The sequence below is a fragment of the Tetranychus urticae genome, chromosome 3 (genome assembly GCF_039701765.1).
Source record: "Tetranychus urticae isolate SD_2017Ah chromosome 3, NJAU_TeUrti_SD_1.0, whole genome shotgun sequence".
Classification (NCBI taxonomy): Eukaryota; Metazoa; Arthropoda; class Arachnida; order Trombidiformes; family Tetranychidae; genus Tetranychus; species Tetranychus urticae.
The window spans coordinates 18,823,663-18,847,303 of NC_142960.1; the positions used below are offsets into that span (position 1 = coordinate 18,823,663).

Consider the following 23,641-nt stretch of genomic DNA (forward strand, 5'->3'; position numbering starts at 1 on the left):
AACCGTTTGATGATTAGGGAATGGTGCAGATAGGTCAAGCAATAAGATGCCTTCATCCCGGTGATGGTTCAAGTCAGCATCCACCGAGGAGGAAGCCACCGGATCGATTGATGATTGAGGAATGATGCAGATAACTCAAGCGATAAGATGCCTTTATCCCGGTGATGGTTCATATTCAACATCCACCGAGGAAGAAGCCACCGGATCGATTGGTGACTAGGGAATGATGAGGAGAAGTCAAGCGATAAGATGCCTTTATCCCGGTGATGATTCAGATTAAACATCCACCGAGGAAGAAGCCACCGGATCGTTTGATGGCTGAGGAATGGTGCTGATGAATCAAGCGATAAGATGCCTTTCTCCCGGTGATGGTTTTAATTCAACATCCACCGAGGAAGAAGCCACCGGATCGATTGATGTTAGACAATGGTGCTGATAAATCATGCGATAAGATGCCTTTATCCCGGTGATGATTCAGATTAAACATCCACCGAGGAAGAAGCCACCGGATCGTTTGATGGCTGAGGAATGGTGCTGATGAATCAAGCGATAAGATGCCTTTCTCCCGGTGATGGTTTTAATTCAACATCCACCGAGGAAGAAGCCACCGGATCGATTGATGTTAGACAATGGTGCTGATAAATCATGCGATAAGATGCCTTTATCCCGGTGATGATTCAGATTAAACATCCACCGAGGAAGAAGCCACCGGATCGTTTGATGATTGAGGAATGGTGCTGATGAATCAAGCGATAAGATGCCTTTCTCCCGGTGATGATTCAAGTCAACATCCACCGAGGAAGAAGCCACCGGATCGATTGATTTTTGAGAAGAGTGAGAATTGGTAGAACTGGTGAATTTTATTCAAACCAAGAGGTGCCATCATCCCGGTGTTGATGTAGATAAAACAAACTCCGAAGACGGGTGCACCTATTTGTTTGAAGATAAATTGATGCACGTTGAATTTGGACCCTGATTCATAAATGAAAAGTGAAATGACGATCTAGAGCTTGCTAGTTAGATGTTTTGACACATCTAACCACTTGCTGAAGCAATCTTCACAATATACGGATAGGAGAATGATAAATATGTTCCAACATGATAATTTTGGTTTACCCATAAATATGAAGTTGAACATTGAGAGTCAAGAGTGAAGTGAAGAAACGTTCAAAGTTTTTCAGTCTTTTATACTCATTTTCAAGCGCCATATCTTGACCAGAGGGTAAAAAAGAAAGAGTAAGGAAGATAAAGATTAAAGAAAGAGAAAGTAAAGAGATCTAAGGCTAATTGCCCTCAAATCTTTGTTTTAAAGAGTAGGGTAATATGTTTATCTCTCAACACTGAAGATACTTTACCAGATTAACAATCTGGTTAAATCCATACCCAAAACTTATCCAGTTTAACTTTCTTCAACTCTTTTTTATTGTTGACTATAGCTTTAAGCTTAAATCCTCTTCTAATCCATGGCTACGGGGTGAATCAATTCAAATAAAATTACCAGATTGGATGGCAATATCTTCTGATTGTTTATTGTAATAATAAATTTTTCTCAAGATGATACATTAATCAAAAAAGATACTGACTGAAAAACCGCCAAAACTCCCTTCTTTTAGTTTTGATTTTTTTGATAATGAGATATTTTTAATTTGTAATTTGTAAATATTAAGAGTGCTGATAAATTTGTTTTGTATCTACATGTGCTTATTATTCAGCTATGCAATTTTTGACAGTATCAAATTTATGTGGTTAATAATAAAGAAAAGCATTTTTACGAGTAAATTCAAGATTGACGACTTTCCGGTGTCCGTCCTCTTTGAAATCATTCAACATCTGTTTTGTTTCAATAGAATCATGATCTGTAGAACCATCAAAATAAGTCAAACAAAGATAAAATCAAAAAAAGAGGTTTATCTATCAAAGAAATGATCACAAGCAGTATTGTGAATAATTTTTGTCAAATATTTCCAATCAAAGGTCAGTCTACCAATCGGGACACTGATTTGACTTTCTGACTACCAATAATACAAACAAGTGCGAAAATCACCATGACTTACCATCTTCATCATTATCTCCTGATCAAGAAGAAGAAAACCTGGAGAAAGCAATCAATTAAAAAGACTGCCGCCTTGTATACCAGGGCCATGCAAAGGCTATTCATTTTTTTTCTTTTGTACTGATTAATTGCGGCTAAGTAATGTTTTTCAAAAAAGATCACAATTCAATATTTTTGTATAGCGAACCGCAAAATTTACTAGACACCCTAATAGTGTGCAATTTTATTGATTTTTTCATTTTAATCTATACTAATCAAATACTCAATCATGACTAGTTACGAACTGATCAAAAAACGAAAGGTGAAAATGCTTGCTTTTATACAACAATTTGCGTATCGATATTTTTTGCGGATTTAACTTTCTCCTTTTTGACATAATGGTAATGGTAAACAATTAAGGTTATAAATAATGAATTTTATTAATATTTCAATGACAAAATAAACATTCAACGTAATTTTGCCAAATATTAGGCACAGAGTATAAACTACGTCCACATAGCTTACAAAGCTCATATTTGATAGAAATGAGATCACAGAGTAGTAAAGAATTGATGCATCTGCCAAAGCGATGATTTTTTGGACAGAGGCCTTCTCTGAAATTTTGTATGGACACATCTGCTTCACAAATAGGACATTTTTCTGTCTCCAGACTGGAATCATGATTAGTCCAAGTAGATTTGCTCAAATCGTTTTTACTAGCCCAAGAAGCCATCGTGACCAAAGACAGCACTTGATTACGAGTTAAAGTATGACGCTGGTCCCAAAACTTTTCATGGATGAACTTTACATGTTCTAGTAAAATCAATTCTTCCAAATGCATAACTGCTTCTTCGAAATCCGTGACAGTACGGTTGGCTGGAGCTCGCTGAACACAAGCCAACGAGATAAATCTCAAAATTTTGAAGTTGATACTCCTCAATGATGATGCATTCCAATTCCACTTTCCATCTAGCAATTTTTCCAAAATTTTCGGAGTCCAGTTCAAGTTGTTCGCATAATAACCTCGTAAAGCATTCAATAAATCCATTATTTCGCGCAAAGAATTGTACTTTGTATATAAATTAGTGTCTTCAATCAGCGCCTCAATTCTACTAGTAACAGCGTCAAAACTTAAATCTAAAGATTGAGAGAAAGAATATATGATTAGAATTAGAAGTCAATTTCAGATTGAATTTCAGTCACGTGAGCCTGGCGATAAATTGTCGAGCTTCAATAAAAGCATTTAGCATCATTGGATGAGAAATTCTAGCGAGATAAAAAATGCAAGAAATTTATATCTACATATCTAAGCAATTGAAATGATAATCTTGTGTCAAAACACAACTTACTAGGAAATATGATGATTCTTGTTGGCTCTACTAGCAGAAGGTGGTCATGAAGTTTTGTCATTGTCTGAGCCAAACAGGTAAGGACACGATTACGTGAGGTTCGAAGGCCCAATGGAGTCAAATTAGATACAACTTCATCTGAGTTGATAGGGTGAGTTGTTTGATCGAGGTGCGTAGAATCATCTTTCACATGCAGATTTGTCAACAGCCGATCTGGAGATGAGAAAATCAAGTCATTATCTGGAGATAATGACAAACCAGTGATACGAGTCTTTACAAGGGTCTCAATAACTGTGATTCCACAAAGTTGTAACATCGTTTTTCTAGCCACTATCATTTCTTTCATAGTAGCTATGAAAACATGACAATTTTTGGAAAAAAAGATCTTGTATCGACCGTGCTCAATTTCCTGAAAGATTATGTTTAAAACAGGCATATCATCAACTTCCCTCCAAGGCACAACTTTAGGAGTCATTAGCCAGTCATCATATTCAGGTTTGATAGCTTGTACAGGGATTTTGATGACAATCAATTGTCCGTTTAGCGGGCAAATGGCGAGATATTCCTTGTACCATTCAACAAACACTATCGAGTCAAGACCAGTTTTCCATGAGTTGACCAAATTAATGCTAGCATTTCTACCAGTAAATGAGAATTTCATAAAGTGACAATGACCAGAGCTGGTACAACAAACAAGCATGAGTGCCTCATCTTCCCCTTCCTTGAATACAGGTGACCATGCCATACAATTTATAGACAATTTATGCAGATGCTCGAATGCTTTGACTAGAGGTACGCCTTTATAATGAGACCTAAATAATGGACTTAAATTAGTGGGACTTGATAAGCTAAATTAATTATAGTATTTACCCAATCTCTGCGTCTAGAATCTTGGTACAGTCAGCGAGCAACTTCCATTTATTGGCTTCAGAGAAATATATACTCAATCTATTGTCATATGTTAGGAGAGCCAACAGTGAACCAAATTGAGCAACTCTAGGAGACCATGCGGACAATTGGTATTTCGCATAGTTTGAAGCAAAACCTTTGGTCAAATGAATATGGTCAAACCAGTCACATTCTGGCCTTTGATTGTCAATAAAACGTTTGGCGGTTGACTGAATAGCTAGAGGATCTGATTCTGGTGGGTTTGGGATGAAGTGTTTATGGGGATAGAGACTTGTTGAAGAGTCAGAAAACGTATAGTCAGGTGCAAAAACAATTGCACCTTTGTCCGTCAGAAGACATATATTATCATCCACTGACCACTGAAGAGCATGGGTATCATTAAGATGGCTGGTTGTAGTAAACATGGAAAACACTATTGGGCTAGAATCACCCATTCTGGACAACACTAAATTTTGAACCAAATATAAAGAAAACAGGTTGGACCTTGTCTTGTGAAATCACTAGTTACTTATCAAACAAACTACTAGAAACGGTGCTGAATCAACATTTAAAATAAACTTGGTGCTCAACTGATCTCTGCATGCTGCTTACCATAACTAACATCTGAGGATTCTCACTTTCTTCCCAAAACAAACGAGAATGATCTCTTATTGGCTGAAGTTAAACCGCTTTAACCAAATATTTAGCCGATGAAAATACAACAATAATGGATGAGTATGGGTCTAGTCATGAATTTTAACATGAACACATGGACAGGCCCGAACTCATTCATCATCATTGTCAAAGTGGCGTTGAATTTGGACCCTGTTTCATAAATGAAATGGGTGAAATGACGATTAAGAGCCTGTAAATTAGATGTTTTCGTCCGATGATGTTGAAACAAACACATCAGCCGAGAGAAAAATCATCTAACCACTTGCTGAAGCAACCTTCACAGTATATAGATAGGAGAATGATAAACAAGTACCAAGATGATAATTTGGTTTACCCATAAATATGAAGTTGAATATTGAGAGCCAAGAGTGAAGTGAGTTGGAGTCCAAAGTTTTTCAGTCTTTTATACTCATTTTCAAGCGCCATATCTTGACCAGAGGGTCAAAAAAGAAAGAGAAAGGAAGATAAAGATTAAAGAAAGAGGAAGTAAAGAGATCTAAGAAGGGAAAGAGAAAGAAGGAGTGAAAGAGGGGAGTTGCTAATTGCCCTCAAATCTTTGTTTTAAAGAGTAGGGTAATATGTTTATCTCTCAACACTGGAGATACTTTACCAGATTAACAATCTGGTTAAATCCATACCCAAAACTTATCCAGTTTCACTTTCTTCAACCCTTTTCTATTGTTAAACTATAGTTATAATTTTAAATCCTCTTCTAATCCATGGCTACGGGGTGAATCAATTCAAATAAAATTACCAGATTGGATGGCAATATCTTCTAATTGTTTATTGTAATAAATTTTTCTCAAGATGATAACGATGATATATGAATCAAAAAAGATACTGACTGAAAAACCGCCAAAACTCCCTTCTTTTAGTTTTGATTTTTTTGATAATGAACTAACCTTAATTTTTAAATTAAGAATTACAAGAGTACTAATAAAATTCGTCTTTTATGTGCTTATTATTTAGCTATTTAATTGTTGGCGATATCAAATTCATGTGTTAATAATAAAGAAAAACATTTTTACCAGTAAATTCAAGATTGGCGCCTTTTCGGTGTCCGTCCTCTTTGAAAGAAACTCTTTCTGTTTGAAAACATTCAACATCTGTTTTGGTTCAATAAATTGTCAATGGTTTCTAAATCGATTTATCAATAGTTTATTTAAGTTTTTTTTGTTTGGTTAATTAATTAAATGGTGAACTTATCTTTTTGGGGCTAGAATGAAGAAATCTCGAGATGATCAACTCAATGCCTTTGTTAATTATTACCTAGAGAAAAGGAACTATTTCATTGTGAGTATCTTTTCTGTTTTCTCATCACAATTGTCATTTCAGTTTATTCTGATTTCGCTTTCTTTCCGTCTTGTAGAACCATCAAAATAAGTCAAACAAAGATAAAATCAAAAAAAGAGGTTTATCTATCAAAGAAATGATTACAAGCAGTATTGTGGATAATTGTTGCCAAATATTTCCAATCAAAGGTCAGTTTACCAATCGGGACACTGATTTTGACTTTCTGACTACCAATAATACAAACAAGTGCGAAAATCACCATGACTTATCATCAACATCATTATCACCTGATCAAGAAGAAGAGAACCTGGAAAAAGCATTTGATCAATTGCAAAGACTGCCGCCTTGTATACCAGGGCCATGCATAGGCTATTTAGAAGGTTGCAATCCATGTACAGTTGATATAAGACAAGACATCAAATATTTTGCTGCTGGTTTTGACAATTCCGAGATTAATCTTTGGTCGCTTACTGCCCTAGGTTTCAAGACTCAAAAAAGTTATTCCAACCAACAATCGTCAATTTTATCAAATCCTTTAAGATTGGCCTTAGAATCTGATGTAAATAATGCAAACTCAGAAACATCACCTCATAGATTGCACACATCTCTAACCGGCGATAAAACGCTTTCTGGTGCATCAATCTTGCGTGGCCACTATGGTCCAGTCTATGGATTAAATTTTGTTGCAAATTCTCATCTTATTTCTTGTTCAGAAGATACAACTATTCGCCTTTGGGATCTTAACTCGTGTAAAAATAAATTTGTTTATTCTGGTCACCTCTACCCGGTTTGGTGCATCGATAGCAGTCCTTTAGAATTATATTTCGTTTCTGGTTCTCGTGATACTACTGCTCGCCTTTGGAACTATGAGCGTCTCCATCCTATTAGAATATTTGCTGGTCACATATTAGATGTTGATGTTGTCAAATTTCATCCCAATGCAGCTTACATAGCTACCGGATCATCTGATAAAACGGTATTTATCAAGCTAATTATTTATGTGCCCATTAATACCAACCTACTTTTAAACTAACACAGCACACTAAGAAATTGTTTACTCATTGTTTACTCAGATTCGTCTTTGGGAACTTAAATCTGGCCAAGTGGTTCGACTCTTAGAAGGCCACAAAGCAACAGTTACTAGCTTAGCGTTTTCACCTGATGGCAAATATTTGGTGTCAGGTGGTGATGACTGTGCTATTAAAGTTTGGGATCTTCGCACCACAAAAGGGCCCTTAGCAAGCTTAACATCTCATCGAGCTCCTGTTAACGATGTTTGTTTCAATGGAGATGGATCTGTGTTCATATCTGCTAGTTCAGATCGTACTGTTAAATATTGGGATTTCCAGCAATTGAAGTAATTTTAAATTTATTGTTCTTCAATCAAAAAAATATGCTAAATTGAATAGCTCTCCAATATTTCGTTTCCGAATGGATAATTGTTGAAAACAGACTAAATTAGCCATATTCTTGACCAATCCTTTCCTCTTCTCCCTAGTGACCCAGCCTTCTTTCTATTCAAATATGTCTTCTCAGTATTTGTCAGTTGCTTGATTTTTCAGCTAATGAGTTAGCAACAAAGACTGTGGCTATAACTTCAACCTGTTATAGGCTGTTTTTGCCGATAAAAGAACAGGCCATGAGCTTTTAGAAGAAGAATAAGGCGAGGAAGATAAAGTGTAGAAAATAGATGAAACTGAAGATTTTAAAGCAATTTTGTTTACCTACCTTTTCAACGTCTTATTTTCTTGGGCCTCTTTACGACGCCTTTTTTATAAAGAGAAAAGTAGAAGAGAAAAGTTTCCCGCTGATAAAAATTCGACCATCAACAATAGACTCTTAGCAAAAGACTATTTCTTGGGCTTATTTTGCCTTATTTTACTCCAATAACCACTCATTCCTTTTCTCTTTCCCTGTTTACCCTCTTTCATTTTTCTGACAAATTTTGGAGCAATCATACTTTTCTTCCAACATTAACCCTTAACATTTCTCTGTCTTGCCACATTTGCCTTGCTAATCTTCATCCTAATCTATAAATTGGACGTTATAGGCTACTTTCGACTGAGAGCTAAAAGCTTTACAATATGATAATTAATTTTGGAATGGTTATTGTTCCCTCTTTAAGCACCTTCCTTTGACTATTTCGCCCCTTGATGTACCATTTTTTAATTATTGTTTTTCTTCTTTCATTTTTTTTTTACAGAGAAACCAATACAGTGAACAAATACTTATTACACTCAACGCCGACAGACTTCTCTCTAATTAAGTTAAAAATGTTACCTCATAATGTAATTTATATACATGGTCAAAAGTTATAGTCATTCCAGTCCCCAACTTGCGCCTGATTACGATTACAATAGATAATGAATATGATTTCACCGACTAAAAACGGACTCTTTTTTGAAAAACAAATTAATTGACAAATAATTAAATTTATGAATTTTTTAATTTATTTCTTATAATTATGATGATTAATTAAATGAGCTTAAAAATGACAAGAACAAAATACATACAGTAATCAACGTAAAAGAATGATGAAAATTTAAATTGGATGCAATAACTGTAATTCATGCAAAGAAATGGATGGATATCCATGGAATGTTCCAATTTCGCCAATCTTTTAAGCTGTTAAAGCTAAATCTAATTCTTGAATTAAAATTGTTTGATCAATGAAATTATTGCAATTAGCTTCAATTGCTTTTGAAAAGGGTCAGGCAAACAAAAAAACATTCATAGCAAGATAAGGGGAACATATTTAGCCTTAAGCTAATTTTAAAAAAATGAGTGGGTCAAACGGTTTTGTCAGACTTTTCGACCTCACAATTCAGAAGCAACATAATTTAGCTAAAATCAATAGATCTAAAATTTGCTCATTTATCTTTCAGATTTTTGAACATTAGCTCTTCTAATCGAAACGACTTGAGTTTTATTAAGCATTGATTGATAAGATAACTTTCTCGTGCGAAACTTGAAAGCTTAAAAAGTTGGCGAAGTTGGACTAAACCGATATCCATTGACCTATCTCATTAATCTTGCCTTGACACTAAGGGAAACAAAAGCTAATATACGAAAACCAATCAGTAATACTCCTAAAGCAATAAAGTTTCTTGTTATATTATCTTCATCGAAATTAAGCTTCCTAATAACACCTTTTCCATCCAAAATACAACCCAAACCAGGTGGAATAACATCATCGAGATCATCAGGCAAACTCATATTTCCTAACATAGATCCGATATGAGTGAAAGTTTCTGGTATATCACAGGTAATGTTGGTGACTTTTCGCCATTGGTTAACGACTAGAATTTCATTACCATAGTAAAACCAACTTAGATATTTAATCCATGCGAGATAGACAGGAATTGATCTGAAAAAAGTTCATTCAAGTTATTAGTTGTTGATTAAAAATTATTACGCAAAAAAACTCACTTATTGTTTAAGAAAAGTCCACCAAAAAGCATGAGAGGTATCATGAAAGGTGGTGCGAGTGATAATGCCATTGTTACACTTTTACTGATGGTTGATATGAAATAGCCAAATCCACAGGCAACATTGGCTATCAAAGTTAACACAAATGCTGCCAATATGAAAACTTCAATATTATTGTAAAGACCGATCATCCAGTAAGTTATAGAAGCGAATGCGAAAGGTAATAGAACAAAGTAGGGCAATTCAGCAAGAGTTTTCGAGATGAAGTAAACCGAAACTGAATATAAACCGTTATTGTGTTCTCGAATAAAAATCGGTAATTCCAAGCAAAATGTCTATTGAAATAAAATAAATTGATTAGTAATTGAACTCCTTTATTTAGACCATTTATAAATTATGATAATTGATCTGGTCATGTATTACTTACATTGACAACAGCAAAAACATTAGTAAATGTTATGTTTGCTAATAAAATGAATAAAGCACCATTAATATTCATTATTCCTTCTTGATTGTATTCTTGCCTCCAATAAATAAGTCCAAGTAAAAGGGAGATAAACTAAAAGATGAATAAGAAGCGGTGTAATTAAAATTAGTTTATGGTTTTTATCAATAATCAATAAAGCATATGATATCATGAATCTTAAAACTTACGATTGTTTGAGCAATTCGAACAGAAGTTAATAAAGGCTCTCTTAAATTGGTTAACCAAGATCTCCACAATACTAGAAACATTTGCATGAAAAATCCTCTTTTGTATGAAAAAACTATCTTAGAACTGTATCCGTCATCAGTTTGCACTATTTCTTTATCAAATTTGTTCATTCTGGCTGCAAATTGGGATTCAGAAAATTTGTTACAAATTTCCTAAATTAATAAGAAGAATTAAATTTAGAATTCGAAATTTGAAAGACAAAGTATGAAAGCTCAAAATTAGTAATTTCGATTAGGTTTTCAACTAACTTCAACATTTCTTTTACATTCCTCTTCCCTTCCTGGAACAATAGCGAGTTTTTGAATGTAAAAATCAGATGGATTGTAATTCTGTGGACATTGAAGACCGATCTGTGAAAAGAATGAGAGAGCGTCCTGAGATTTTCCCATGAAAGCCACTCTTCCTTGCGACAGTAGTAAAATTTCATCAAACATTTCAAAAACTTCGGATGATGGCTGATGAATGGTTGCGAGAACTGTTCTTCTGGCGGCTGCCATTGACTTTAAAACACTGATAACACTTTGAGCCATAAAAGAGTCTAGTCCAGAGGTAGGTTCATCACAGAAAAGTATAGCAGGATCCGTCAGAATCTATAATATTAAGGAGAAAATGCAATTAGTAAAACAAAATAATCAAAGTATAAGTGCAAAATCACAATATGGACATTACCTCTGTAGCTACAGATAATCTTTTAAGTTCCCCACCAGAAAGACGTTGTCCGGTTGAACTGCATTTAATTCGACTTTCAGCAACTTTCATGAGTCCTAACTATAAAACGAATAAAACAATATCAGTGTGTTAGTTAACAGGAAGATTAAAGAGTTAAAGAACTTAAGATTCCTTTTCAACTAATCAAACTAAATAATAACTTACTGTTTCAAGAAGCTTATTAATTTTAGCCCGACGTTGTTCTGGAGTTAAGGGCACCGAAGTTCGTAGTTCAAGTTGGAATTGCAAGTGTTCTCTAACAGTGAGAACTCCAAAAAACAAATCATCCTGTTGAACATATGCAGAACACGATGCTAATTTCTGGATAGTAGTGGGTTCATTGTTCAACAGAACTTTTCCTTCGATGGTTAAACTATTTAAATTCTGACCAGTCAATACATTCAATAACGTTGTTTTTCCTGCTCCAGAGGCACCAAGAATGGCCAAAAGATTTCCTGGCTTCACATGACCAGTGACTATTGAAGAAATCAATAAAGAAATTAGATATTCCAATTCAGATTTTTTTGCACAGTGTAATAAAACAAATCGAATGCAGAAACAAGATTAAACATACAAATCAAACCAAAATGAATTGAACTTGAAAAAAATTGATCTGAAAGATCAACTTTGACGTCTATTGATACTTGCAAAATCACACTTTTAAATTGAATAGCACATTTTATATTAAATTTTAAATCGACAAGACTAATAAATCATGAAATTGTTATCAACTTACTATTCTTGATTATGTGAACAGATTCCTTTTTTTTACCAAAACAGCTAACCAAACCATTGGACCCTTTGGAGTAAACATTAAGATTATTCCAACTTAATGTAGTGGGTTTGAAATGAGCATCATTTGATGGTGATATATCATTGTTATTAATTCCTAAATAGAAACAAAATAAATTACATTCACCAATATTGAATAATCATGTTTCGTAATATTTAAAAGCGAGACAGGATGACAGTTTGATAAGAAAACATATGTTGAAAATAAAAGACACATTGACAGTCTTGAAAGGTTGTAGAAACCGGCTAAATAATCAGGAAAGTGTGGTTAGCTGGAGTCTACAATTTCCAGAGAAATAACTGTTATCATTAAACACTCATGATTAAATCATGAAAATAAACGGAAAAATTGTCAATAAACACAATCAGTCCTCTTTTGAGGGGCCGTTGAAAAAATGTATCTTATAATCGTCTACAATACTTTACCATATGATGTTGAGTCGATCCTGACTGATGTAGAGACGGGATTAATCAAAGGATCGTTTAATCCATTATTATCTGGGTTATCAGTTGATATCATTACATTAACAATAACTATCGGTTTAATTTAATAAAAGATTGATGTTGGTGTAAAAGAGATTCAAATCGATTGAAATGAAAAGATATTGAGGAAATTTTAAGGATTACATTAATTCATGTTCCAAGTAAGGTTGTCATGGTAACTTTCTTCTTATTCAATAGAGGGACACATTAATGAATAATTTACTTTCCCTCATTTTGGGTAAAACGGGTTTAAAACAAAACCCAAACTTTTAAACATTATTATCCTTATAGTATTTGGTTTGCGTTTAATGAATTGACTTTCGTTTTTAATCAACATTTAACCACCTTAATTTATATTCTGTTTTCCTCCTTCCTAATCACTAAGAAACAACCTTAATGTGATCTGGAAATTATTTTACAGTAAAAAACTTGATACCTGTCTTAAGTGTTCAATTGTCAAATTTGCGTTCATGGATAATTATTCAACTGTCATCAATTTAGCAATCTTATTGTTTCTTACCGTTTCCAGATGAAGTGATTTCATCTTCAATGAAGGCTGGATTTTCAAAATATCGTCCTGCTTGTTTGGATTCTGAACTTTCAATCGGTATCACCGCCTCTCCATCTTGAGACATTGTTACTTGTGTTGTTTACTGGTAAACAATTGTTGATTTCACGAAAATTTCACAGCAATTTTATGATAAATTGTATTAATCGATATGTTTTATCGTTTCAATGATGTATGTCACTTCAGTATAAAGGATCCGGGATGATTGGTTATTGATTTATGCAATAAATAGATGTTTATTCACCTTATACGCAGTTGAAAATAACACGATATATTTTCGTTTGATGGTTGGTTTTCACTCACTATTCAACACGAACCAAAAGAATTAACCCGATATTTTAAAGCTGTGTTATGATTGGAATTTTGGTGAATTCTGTGGTATATTTATAAAAGCCTCTGTGATCAATGGAATGGTTATATCTTCACTCTCTATCTACACTCTCAAAGCACCTTCAATAGATTATTAGTTGCGATATGGACTAGATAATTCAAACCATGGATACACACCGTTAACAAATGAGATAAATCTACCAATATAACATGTATCATGAATCGATTGGGGCGGTGAACCTTGTACTGACTAATCTCATATTTCACAAATTATGGGATGATGTTGTTCACTGGAAATGTAAATTGAGCACTTTAGTGTTGAATCATTTAATTGTGTAAAAAATCTTGAAAGTAGATCTTAAAAGGCAGATCTGAAGAAACACCAAAATTGAAAAGCTTTTTAATCAACATTCCACTTTCTCTGTTTTTCACTATTCTCCTTTTACTCTCTCAATGATAAAGTCACTTAAATTGAACTAGATTATCGTGACCATTCAAATCCATCTTCATGAATAAAAATTAACTGATTCTATTTGGAGTGGTGAAAGATTCATCTATCTTGATGTACTTGAAAACAATTGTTGGTATTTAGCTTCAGCTTCTTAAATTTTACCTTGGCTGAACATTTCTCAACTAGGTTTAATATACATTAATTTTGCCTTACATTTTATTGGATTCAGTCAACACAATTTTCATCTGTTCACATATAGTCGTGTTTAGTAATTGGCTGTGAATCTGTAATTTAAACCATTATCGCCCCTTCAATCAAATATCTATCATTCAATCCAGTAGCGACTAATCAAGCTACTGACTGATGAAACCAGCACTGGTATTGTTACTCTCTCCTAGAAAAGCCCAGCCTTTTCCACCACATTTTCAACCACTTTTCACCGTACTGTCCACCACCAAGTCTAACTCACATTAACCATCATATCTATCATATTCAAAAGCGGTGAACAATTTGCTGGATTTAGTTGGTGGAATATCTTATGAGAAAAATTGATTGAAAATGTGATGGAAAAATATGGTGGATAAAAGTCAAGCCATGCCTTATAGTGAGTCAATTAATTTTTGATTTGAGATGCAAATTATCAACCTAACTCTGATTAAAGCTAAACAGATGATGCCATATTTGGGTTCAATATGAGTACAACTCTGGTGGAGTTTGCCTTTTTATTTCCAAGTTTCTGAGAATTGCAATCCAACATCACTTAATAATGAAATTTCATTCGTCTGTGGCAAGTGAGAGTATCTTTTTATGGTTCTATGTAAATACATGAAACATGTTACAACTGTTGGTCTGTGATGAAGATGAAAAATTGAACTAATAACTAACGCCTTAATTTAGTTCGGACAACAAGAGCAATATAAGCCAGGAGACGGAATACGACGATGACAAAAGATAACATCCAATAGTCGAAATCTAAATTGGATTCCTTGAAGCCAACAGACTCTATTACTTGCTTCCCATTGACTAAACAACCTTGTCCAGTTGAAATGGTGCCGTTTGAAACAGCTGCTAAAACTCCTGCTATTGAACTTGGAACGGGCGTCTCATAATCACAGTCAATGTGAGTCACATCACGCCATTGATTAACAGTCAATATTTCAGTTGCATAGTAAAACCAGGAGAAGTACCTGATCCAATTTATCCATTTAGGAACCGTACTGTAAATTGAAAAAATCATGATTAAACAAAAGTCAATCAACTTTACTAAAAAGTCACTAATTTACTTGCTATTCAACAAAGTGCCACCGAGTATTATCAAAGGAGACATTAACGGAGATGCCAATTCGAGTGCAACTGTGGTAGATGGTGCCATGGTTGAGATGAAATAACCAAAGCCAGAAGCCGCGTTGACAACAAAAATACTAATTCCATTGCCAATCATGAATACTCTGAAGTCATTATAAAATCCAACTGAATAATAACATATGGACCAAGTTAATGCAGGAAGAATAATGAACCAAGGTAAATCTGAAAACAATTTTGCCAAATAATAAACGCTAGTACGATACAGTCCATTAGCATGTTCACGTAAAATTATCGGCATTTCCGTACAAAAGGTCTGAAAGGTTAAACTAAACAAGTCAAGGATGCTACTTAATTATTGGACAGATATCTTACCCCGGCCACAATGAAAATGCTGGAAAAATTTGCATTTACAACCAAGAAAAAAATAGCTCCATTTATATTCATTATTCCTTCTTGATCGTAGTCCTGTTTCCAATAGACTAGACTAATCAAAAGTGCTGTAAACTAAATAAATAAAGAAAATAAATTATTGATTGTCACAATAAACTGTTTGGCTGGTTAAAAATATACTTACAACTGTATTGACAACTCGAGAAGTGGATAGAAGAGGATCTCTTAGATTGATTAATGACGATCGCCAGAGCAACAGTTTAAATTGTGTTGAAATGGGTCTACGAACAGTTCGGACGAATCCAAACATTCTATAGTAATAATTTGTTTCGAGTTTTGTTGCAAAGGTTATTTCTTTCTTCAGATCTTCATAATATCCAGAAGAATCAAAGTTATCACAAATCATCTACATTTACGAGAATAAATTTAAAAGTTGATTAGTTGACTTAATCTTTTTGAATTGTTTCATATGCATAACAAATCAAAGAATGTAACTGATAGTTTTGTGGAATAATCTGATTGAAACTTACTTTAATCTTGGATCGACATTGATCTACATTATTAGGAGTGATGGAAAGTTGGAGAATGAAAAAATCTGATGGATTATAAGTTGATGGACAGTTGAGTCCAAGTTGAAGGAAAAAGTCAAGCGCTGCTTCTGTAGTTCCTAGAAAAGCGACTCGACCCTCAGCTAGCAACATTATTTGATCAAACATTTTGAATATTTCAGATGACGGTTGATGAATGGTACATACAATGGTTCGTTGCTCTTTAGCCAAAGATTTAAGAACAGATACAACCGTTTGTGCCATAAATGAATCGAGGCAAGAGGTTGGCTCATCACAGAATAGTATTGCAGGATCCGTTAAGACCTAGAAACGTATGAAATAAAAGTAAAATTGGTACAAAAATAAACTAGGAATTCTGATGAAAGATATTCACCTCAGTAGCAATCGATAATCTTTTAAGTTCACCACCAGATAACCGTTGTCCACTTGATCCACATTTTATCCGATTTTCAGAAACTTTCGTTAATCCTAACTAAACAAAAAATAGCTTCTTATAGTCAAAAGCGAAATCAAAAATAGTTCAAGAGTTTAAAAGAGCTTAATTGATAATTCTATCATTTATTCTATCATTGGAACTTACTTTTTCCAGAATTTGGTCGATTCTGCGGTTAGTTTCCTCAACATTCATATTGATTGGACTTCTAAGTTTAAGTTGGAATCGCAAGTGTTCTCGTACAGTGAGAACACCAAAGAATAAATCCTCTTGTTGAACATACGATGAACATGAAGACAACCTTTCGATAGTAATTGGCTCATTGTTCAAAGAGACTTGTCCTTCAATGGCCAATCTATTCGAATTATGACCAGTTAATACATTCAGTAAAGTGGTTTTTCCTGCTCCAGAAGCTCCAAGAATCGCCAACAGATTACCAGGTTTTGCTTGGCCAGAAACTATTTCGAAGAAAGAGAGAGAATCAAATATTAAATTCTATTATTAAAACATTATCTCTAAGATACAATTAAATAATAAACAATTGACAGATAAAAATAGTCATGATTGCAAATATGAAAATTTATTGCGAAGACTTTTTATGGTTTGAGTGGATATTTTGAATAACAAAAATACGAACAAAGTCTCCATTGCAAACATGTATCCCAATTTAGACCGTAAAATGATTAAACTATAATTTAAACATACCTTTTTTAATTATGTGAACTGGTTCCTTTGATTTAAAAAAACAATCAGCTAAACAGGAAGATCTTTTGGAGTAAACATTTAGGTTATTCCAACTGAATGTAGTGGGTTTAAAATTAGCACTCGAGTCTTCTGATGGAGATGGAACATCTTTTTTGATCTCTGTGAAGAATCAAATTAATCAATATGGCGACAGAAATAATTATTATTATGTTCGATTATCTATTACATTAAATATTTAAAAGCAGTAAATATTTCACCATTTGGCTCAATCGCGTCTATGTCAACTGCATCTAAACCAAGCACTTCTGGTGAAAAGAAGGGTTTAGTGATTCGAGGTTCTGGTCCTTTTCCCGGTGTATTTTCCGTTTGCCCACCGGTTGGTGACATCGTATTGACTGCCTGGTTTAACTGAATAAATAATTAACTCCGAACCAGATTAATGGTAAATCAAACCATCTTTCTCAATCTAAAGAGGCTAAGCATTACGTGTTTACTTCTCTGTCACTCTTAGCCAAAGGATTTTATAATAGGGCTTCGATGAGTATTCATAGTTGAGTGTAAATTGTTAAACATTGATGTATAACATATTGAAATTTTAGATCATCCAAGATCCTAAAAAATTTATAGCATTGTACTATCTACGGTTGTACTAGCATTTTCTGGTTGACCGTACGAATCCACAGAGTCTCAACTTTTAACTCAAAAGCCACAGTTTTCGGCTTCACTTCTTAACATTAAAATAATTTTGTACAGATATGCATTTAGGTTGCAAATAACCTTTTAATATCAAAAATGCTTTGAGAGTGAAAATGAATGTAATCCTTTTTTGTAGGAATTAAAAAAATGGTCAAAGAAATGAAACATGATACAATTGTTGGACTGTGATAAAATAAAAACAAGTGCAATCCAGATGCACAAATATAAAATTTAAATAAATAGTTAGTTTCTTAATTTAGTTTAGTTCGAACAACAAGAGCAATATAAGCCAAGAGACGAAATACGATGATGACAAAAATTAGCATCCAATAGTCAAAATTTAAATTGGATTCCTTAAAGCCAACAGACTCTATTACTTGCTTCCCATTGACTAAACAACCTTGTCCAGTTGGAATGGTGCCGTTTGAAACAGCTGCTATAACTCCTGCTATTGAACTTGGAACGGGCGTCTCATAATCACAATCAATGTGAGTCACATCACGCCATTGATTAACTGTTAAAATTTCATTTGCATAGTAAAACCAGGAGAAATATTTAAGCCAGTTGATCCAATTTGGGATTAAACTGCAAATAAAAAAATATCATTTAGTATAAATTAAAATAAACGTTTTACACGAATATTGTTGAATATTTACTTGCTATTCAAAAAGGTACCACCGAGCAATATTAAAGGAGTCATTAACGGAGCTGAATATTCGAGGGCAACTTGATTTGAGCTTGATATGGTTGAGATGAAATAACCAAATCCAGAAGCCGCGTTGACAACAAAAATACTGATTCCATTGCCAATCATGAATACACTGAAATCATCATAAAATCCAACTGAATAATAACATATTGACCAAGTTATCGCAGGAAGAATAGTAAAATAAGGTAAATCTGAAAACAATCTCGCCAGATAATAAACGCTTATACGATACAATCCACCAGCGTGTTCACGTAAAATAATCGGCATTTCCATACAAAAAGTCTGAAAGATACAACTAAATAAGTTACTGAAGCTTCGTAATCAAACAGATTGCTAAGGAATCATTACTTACCCCAGTTACAATGAAAATACTTGAGAGATTTGCTGCCATAATTAAGAGGAAAATAGCTCCATTTATATTCATTATGGCTTCTTGATTGTAGTCCTGATTCCAATAGACTAAACTAATCAAAAGTGCTGTGAGCTGCCACAATAAAAAAAAATTAAAAATGGAATTTGATGATTACCATAATCTAAATTATTAATAAGGCTGATTGAAAATATACTTACAAATGTATTGACAACACGAGAAGTTGATAACAAAGGATCCCTTAAATTGATTAATGACGATCTCCAAACTAGCTGTACAAATTGTGTTGCGATAGAGGCAGGCATTAATTTGACAGATCTAAACACTCTAATGAAGTAGTTAGTGGTCAGTTCAGGTTCAAAGGTAATTTCATTTTTCAGTTTTTCATTATACCCAGAAGAATCAAAATTATCACAAATTATCTATATGCAAAAGAAAATTTATTAATATACAAGTCGATTAATTTGCCTAAGCATGAGAACTTACTTTAATCTTAGATCGACATTCATTTATGCTTCTGGAATTGACGGATAATTGTTGAATAAAAAAATCTGATGGATTATAATTTGATGGACACTTGTATCCAAGTTGAGAAAAGAAATCAAGAGCTTTGTCTGCCGTTCCAAGAAAAGCGACTCGACCTTCAGCCAGCAACATGATTTGATCAAACATTTTGAATATTTCAGATGATGGTTGATGAATAGTACATACAATGGTTCGTTGCTCATTAGCCAAAGATTTAAGAACAGATACAACAGTTTGAGCCATGAATGAATCGAGGCAAGAAGTTGGCTCATCGCAGAATAGTATTGCAGGATCGGTTAAAATCTATCATCCAATATTTAAAATAAATGAGTTTAAATTTCATGAAAAAATTTATAAATCCAGGACCAATAAAAAGAATGATATTTACCGCAGTAGCAATTGACAATCTTTTAAGCTCACCGCCAGATAATCGTTGTCCGTTTGATCCGCATTTAATCCGATTTCCAGCAACTTTCATTAACCCTAACTAGATTATCAAACAATTTGATAAAGTCATCAAGAAAATCGGAATAAAGAGTCTAAGAGTATAACACATTCAAGAATGACTTACTTTTTCGAGGATTTGGTCAATTCTTTTGTTAATTTGACTAGAATTCATTGAAAATGTAGTCCGAAGTTTGAGTTGGAATCGCAAGTGTTCTCGTACAGTAAGAACACCAAAGAATAAATCATCTTGTTGAACATACGATGAACATGAAGATAGCCTTTCGATAGTAATTGGTTCATTGTTCAAAGAGACTTGTCCTTCAATGGCCAATTTATTCAAATTTTGACCAGTTAATACATTCAGTAAAGTGGTTTTTCCTGCACCAGAAGCTCCAAGAATGGCCAACAGATTACCAGGTTTTGCTTGGCCAGAAACTATCCAAACCAACATTGGACGAAAAAAACAAAAACACGATTAAATTAAAATTCTAGTGTTTCACTTTCACACTAATCTTTAACTAAACATACCTTTTTTAATAATGTGAACTGGCTCCTTTGGTTTACGAAAACAATCAGCTAGACTAGGCGACAATTTGGAATGGACATTTAGATTATTCCAACTTAATGTAGTGGGTTTAAAATCAGCAGCACTTGCACTTTGCAGCACAGAGTTTAAATCTTTTAATGGAAATGAAACATTGTATTCTATTAAGAAAATAAATTATAATTATAACATGCAAACAAATACAACAAATGATTAAACAGTCTTCTATCATCTGACAAAGTAAAACGATACTTTACCATCTGGTGTTGACTCAATCCTATCTGATAAAAAGATCGGATTAGTAAAGAAATTATCCGATCCATTTTCCGATTTTCTTCTCGTTTCCATATCACTGGACAGAATTGATTAATTAATTTGTAATTAAATTTTTTTGTAAACTCTAAATTAAAGAATCTTAAACATAACTAAATGTTCGACTCTTTACTGACTGATTTTATGCATAACGTTTCGACATGGCTAAATAATAGATACCTCAAGTTTTGATAGATAAGGCTTTAGTGCAAATTATCAAGAAAATTCATAGTAATTATGATTCATAACAATCAACTGTATGCATAAGTTTGAGTACAAATTGGCAAATTGATTTTCCTTGCCAGTTTTGATAGAAATTCCTAAATTACATAATTTCCTAAATTCCTATGTAAGATTTCTTTATACCATTTAAATCGTACGATCATTAAATTTTCATGCAAAAACATTGATAAAAACATCATCATGAATAAAGTTCAAGTTTTCACAAGGTTTGTAATCAATGTACTCAAAATGTAAACAAAATATACACAGCATTGCATGATATTAATGAATATTAAGTCGGTTTCACCAATCATTTAAGCTTTTCAAGATAAAAGAAGGAAAAGAAAGCAAAACTTGTCAAGATTGGGTTCAAATTTCAACAGAATTAGGTTTTTCCAGTCCTTTTCATTTCAGTGAGATAGATTAGATTAGTCATTAGATTTAGGTTTGCTTTAGTCTATGATTTTTGAAAAACATTTGATTGAAAAAAGGTAATTTCTTCGATTTCATTCGTTTCTGTCTAATTTTGACCTGTTCCTTGTTGACCCAAGTCATTAAAAGATTGAAAAATTGCTTAAAAGCTCAGAGCCAAATAACCAGAGCTTAGACCAAAAGTATTGAAACATTGGTTTTTGCTAAAAAGACACAATTGTCAAACGGGTAAAAATAGGTTCCTTTCAAATTTAGGCTTCTGTTAGCTTGTAGTTATATAAAAACTGCATTCATTTGTGTGATTTAAAAGTTTCTCTGATCGACAGTTTTCGAGAGAATCGAGTTGAAAATTGAAACTTTGATTGCCTTTTGTACAGTTGTGTGACCAGATTTTTTCGTGTAACTTCATTTCTCTGATGTATCCTTTGCTTGTTAACCAGCAAATGCACTTATTTAGTGAAATAAAAATTTGATTTATAAAGTTAAATGTTTTCACACACAAATCTTTTGTGTTAGAAGAATATTTATTATTAAATGAATCAAATCAGATTTTATTCGATATTCATGCGTATTATGTTTTAGTCCAAAATAAAATCTAGTGTTTGGTCAAAGAATAACGATTGTAGATGATGCCACTCTTGGAATATCGACGTTCAAAGTTTTTAAAATAATGGCCAAAATCAAGAGATCTGTTGATAGATCAAAAAAATTATTCAGTCCACGATGTGTGCAAACAATTTTCATGAACCAATAATAAGTTTCAGTTCTCTAACTCTCACTGTTCAAGAATACGATCGGTTGAACTAAAATCGAACTTTGTCTGTTTTAAAGAAAACAGAAATATTACTTCTCAAAATAAGACCACTTTCTGATTGGTCATCAGAAGAAGCATCGTAAAAATAAGTTTCATCCAAAAATTTGCTTCCATATTTGAGCAGAAGGCAATCGAAGTTTCAAATTTGACCTCGATTTCCTCGCAAACTATCGATTAGAGAAACTTTTAAATCACACAGAAAGACTCAGTTTTCATGTCCCTACAAAACCCATAAAGTCTCAACTCTTTACTCACATGTTCGAGACTTTGACAGCCCTTTTTGCATTTGATTTGCCAGTTCAACCAGAAAATTGGTTTATTAACCAAGAAATGGGTTGAGATGAGTTTTGTTTGTTAGAAAAGTTGTTGCTCGTGCATTTAAAACACGAAAATCATGACCCAAATGCACTAATTGAAAGTTTTTAAATTGAATTGAGTTATTAATGCGTAAAGGATTAAACTTGGAGACAGAATGGTGATTGTAAGTGATGTCATTCTCGAAATTTCTAGGTATTAAATGGCCAAGATCAAGAGAACTGTTGATAAAAGAAGAAAGGTATTCGATCCATGATTTGTACAAACAATTTTTATGGACAAATAATGAGTTACAGGACTTTAACTCTTATGGCCTTAGAATTTGGTCCATTTAACTAAAAATCGAATTGATCTGTTTTAAAGGAAACAGAAAATTTTATTTTACGAATCAAATACATTCTATGGTTAACCAGCAAAAGATACATCAGTTAAATGAGTTTCATGAAGAAATCTACTCACACTACTGTACAATAAGCGATCGAAGTTTCAATTTTGACCTCGATTTTCTCGAAAACTATCGATCAGAGAGACATTTAAATCACACGAATGAGCACAGTTTTTATGTCCCTAACAAACTGACAGAAGTTTGAATTCAAAAGGAATATATTTTATCCATTTTGATTATTTTTGTCAATTTGTGCATAAGTGTGAAAATTGTGTCTTTTCCAGTAACAATTTGAAACATTGAAAGTTATAATAGTTAAGTTGATGCATTTTTGATGCGTAATTGTATAGATTATTAGATACAGAAATGGCCTGGATCTTGAATGACCTGGTGCAAGGTTTTTGACTTTAGAGACTTTTATTTATAAGTTTTTATGAAAGATTGAGATTATTCAGGACATTCCAAGAGCCCAGAAGGATAGAAAAGCACAGTGAAAATCGGATGCTTTGCATTGAAAAAGCTTCGATGAGACGCGTTTTTTAACACTCACACAAGTTGCATTAGAAACTTTTATTACGACTTTAAAATTATTCCCTTTGAGTAAAAATATTAACTTCAAAGTGTTTAAAACCATTCAGAATAGTTTTTGCAGAAGCAAAGTAAAATATGATAAATTATGTTTACAACAAGCTTTTGTTTTCATCACACCTCTAAAGTTCCATGGGCATGTTTCTTGGTGCAAGAATACTGGGAAA

At 33.3% G+C, this 23,641-nt stretch overlaps 5 protein-coding genes across 7 annotated transcripts; 1 reads left to right on the forward strand and 4 right to left on the reverse strand.

Moving 5' to 3' along the window:
• Positions 1–2,447: 2,447 nt before the first annotated feature.
• On the reverse strand, positions 2,448–4,985 carry LOC107362963 (uncharacterized). The gene is made up of 3 exons (XM_089269585.1): positions 4,252–4,985; positions 3,382–4,193; positions 2,448–3,169 (listed from the first exon to the last, which is right to left on the reverse strand). Exons 1-3 carry the CDS (start codon positions 4,722–4,724, stop codon positions 2,481–2,483), a joined length of 1,974 nt encoding a protein of 657 aa, XP_089125711.1. The 5' UTR covers positions 4,725–4,985; the 3' UTR covers positions 2,448–2,480.
• A 1,077-nt stretch (positions 4,986–6,062) lies between these two features.
• Positions 6,063–8,689, forward strand: LOC107362964 (uncharacterized). The gene is made up of 4 exons (XM_015930117.3): positions 6,063–6,237; positions 6,314–7,213; positions 7,311–7,594; positions 8,441–8,689. Exons 1-4 carry the CDS (start codon positions 6,166–6,168, stop codon positions 8,553–8,555), a joined length of 1,371 nt encoding a protein of 456 aa, XP_015785603.1. The 5' UTR covers positions 6,063–6,165; the 3' UTR covers positions 8,556–8,689.
• On the reverse strand, positions 8,665–13,297 carry LOC107362961 (protein white). 2 transcript variants are annotated; one of them, XM_015930111.3, is made up of 9 exons: positions 12,885–13,297; positions 11,826–11,978; positions 11,255–11,565; positions 11,051–11,149; positions 10,630–10,971; positions 10,321–10,533; positions 10,094–10,225; positions 9,667–10,001; positions 8,665–9,604 (listed from the first exon to the last, which is right to left on the reverse strand). In XM_015930111.3, the coding sequence occupies exons 1-9, from the start codon at positions 12,997–12,999 to the stop codon at positions 9,256–9,258; spliced, it is 2,049 nt and encodes a 682-aa protein (XP_015785597.2). In that variant the 5' UTR covers positions 13,000–13,297; the 3' UTR covers positions 8,665–9,255. The 2 variants fall into 2 exon arrangements, with proteins under 2 accessions (XP_015785597.2, XP_015785598.2); XM_015930112.3 differs by lacking the exon at positions 12,885–13,297 and adding an exon at positions 12,308–12,747.
• Positions 13,298–14,457: 1,160 nt separating this feature from the next.
• Positions 14,458–17,502, reverse strand: LOC149093543 (protein white-like). Its single transcript, XM_025161081.2, has 9 exons — positions 17,373–17,502; positions 17,116–17,274; positions 16,558–16,868; positions 16,351–16,449; positions 15,939–16,280; positions 15,593–15,814; positions 15,391–15,522; positions 14,997–15,331; positions 14,458–14,930 (listed from the first exon to the last, which is right to left on the reverse strand). The coding sequence occupies exons 1-9, from the start codon at positions 17,500–17,502 to the stop codon at positions 14,594–14,596; spliced, it is 2,067 nt and encodes a 688-aa protein (XP_025016849.2). The 3' UTR covers positions 14,458–14,593.
• Positions 17,503–17,875: 373 nt separating this feature from the next.
• On the reverse strand, positions 17,876–20,831 carry LOC107362846 (protein white). 2 transcript variants are annotated; one of them, XM_089269582.1, is made up of 9 exons: positions 20,664–20,831; positions 20,391–20,540; positions 19,987–20,297; positions 19,804–19,902; positions 19,377–19,718; positions 19,091–19,312; positions 18,873–19,004; positions 18,468–18,802; positions 17,876–18,396 (listed from the first exon to the last, which is right to left on the reverse strand). In XM_089269582.1, exons 1-9 carry the CDS (start codon positions 20,752–20,754, stop codon positions 18,063–18,065), a joined length of 2,016 nt encoding a protein of 671 aa, XP_089125708.1. In that variant the 5' UTR covers positions 20,755–20,831; the 3' UTR covers positions 17,876–18,062. The 2 variants fall into 2 exon arrangements, with proteins under 2 accessions (XP_089125708.1, XP_089125707.1); XM_089269581.1 differs by having other exon boundaries at positions 20,391–20,567.
• Between the last annotated feature and the right edge of the window lie 2,810 nt (positions 20,832–23,641).

What these genes read in the sequence shown, in the direction of transcription:
- LOC107362964 (XM_015930117.3), top strand. Translation starts at nt 6,166, where the DNA reads ATGAAGAAATCTCGAGATGATCAACTCAATGCCTTTGTTAATTATTAC. An exon ending in CCGGATCATCTGATAAAACG is followed by an intron (nt 7,214 to 7,310) that starts GTATTTATCAAG and finishes TTGTTTACTCAG; the next exon opens with ATTCGTCTTTGGGAACTTAA. An exon ending in TGGGATTTCCAGCAATTGAA is followed by an intron (nt 7,595 to 8,440) that starts GTAATTTTAAAT and finishes TTTTTTTTACAG; the next exon opens with AGAAACCAATACAGTGAACA.
- LOC107362963 (XM_089269585.1), bottom strand. Translation starts at nt 4,724, where the DNA reads ATGGGTGATTCTAGCCCAATAGTGTTTTCCATGTTTACTACAACCAGC. An exon ending in ATTCTAGACGCAGAGATTGG is followed by an intron (nt 4,194 to 4,251) that starts GTAAATACTATA and finishes TCCATTATTTAG; the next exon opens with GTCTCATTATAAAGGCGTAC. An exon ending in AAGAATCATCATATTTCCTA is followed by an intron (nt 3,170 to 3,381) that starts GTAAGTTGTGTT and finishes CTCAATCTTTAG; the next exon opens with ATTTAAGTTTTGACGCTGTT.
- LOC107362846 (XM_089269581.1), bottom strand. Translation starts at nt 20,754, where the DNA reads ATGGAAACGAGAAGAAAATCGGAAAATGGATCGGATAATTTCTTTACT. An exon ending in GATTGAGTCAACACCAGATG is followed by an intron (nt 20,568 to 20,663) that starts GTAAAGTATCGT and finishes TTTTCTTAATAG; the next exon opens with AATACAATGTTTCATTTCCA. An exon ending in GATTGTCAATTGCTACTGCG is followed by an intron (nt 19,719 to 19,803) that starts GTAAATATCATT and finishes ATTGGATGATAG; the next exon opens with ATTTTAACCGATCCTGCAAT.
- LOC107362961 (XM_015930111.3), bottom strand. Translation starts at nt 12,999, where the DNA reads ATGTCTCAAGATGGAGAGGCGGTGATACCGATTGAAAGTTCAGAATCC. An exon ending in AATCACTTCATCTGGAAACG is followed by an intron (nt 11,979 to 12,884) that starts GTAAGAAACAAT and finishes GTTTCTATTTAG; the next exon opens with GAATTAATAACAATGATATA. An exon ending in TTAATAAGCTTCTTGAAACA is followed by an intron (nt 11,150 to 11,254) that starts GTAAGTTATTAT and finishes TTCGTTTTATAG; the next exon opens with TTAGGACTCATGAAAGTTGC.
- LOC149093543 (XM_025161081.2), bottom strand. Translation starts at nt 17,502, where the DNA reads ATGTCACCAACCGGTGGGCAAACGGAAAATACACCGGGAAAAGGACCA. An exon ending in AGTTCACATAATTAAAAAAG is followed by an intron (nt 16,869 to 17,115) that starts GTATGTTTAAAT and finishes TCTTCGAAATAG; the next exon opens with TTTCTGGCCAAGCAAAACCT. An exon ending in GATTATCGATTGCTACTGAG is followed by an intron (nt 16,281 to 16,350) that starts GTGAATATCTTT and finishes ATACGTTTCTAG; the next exon opens with GTCTTAACGGATCCTGCAAT.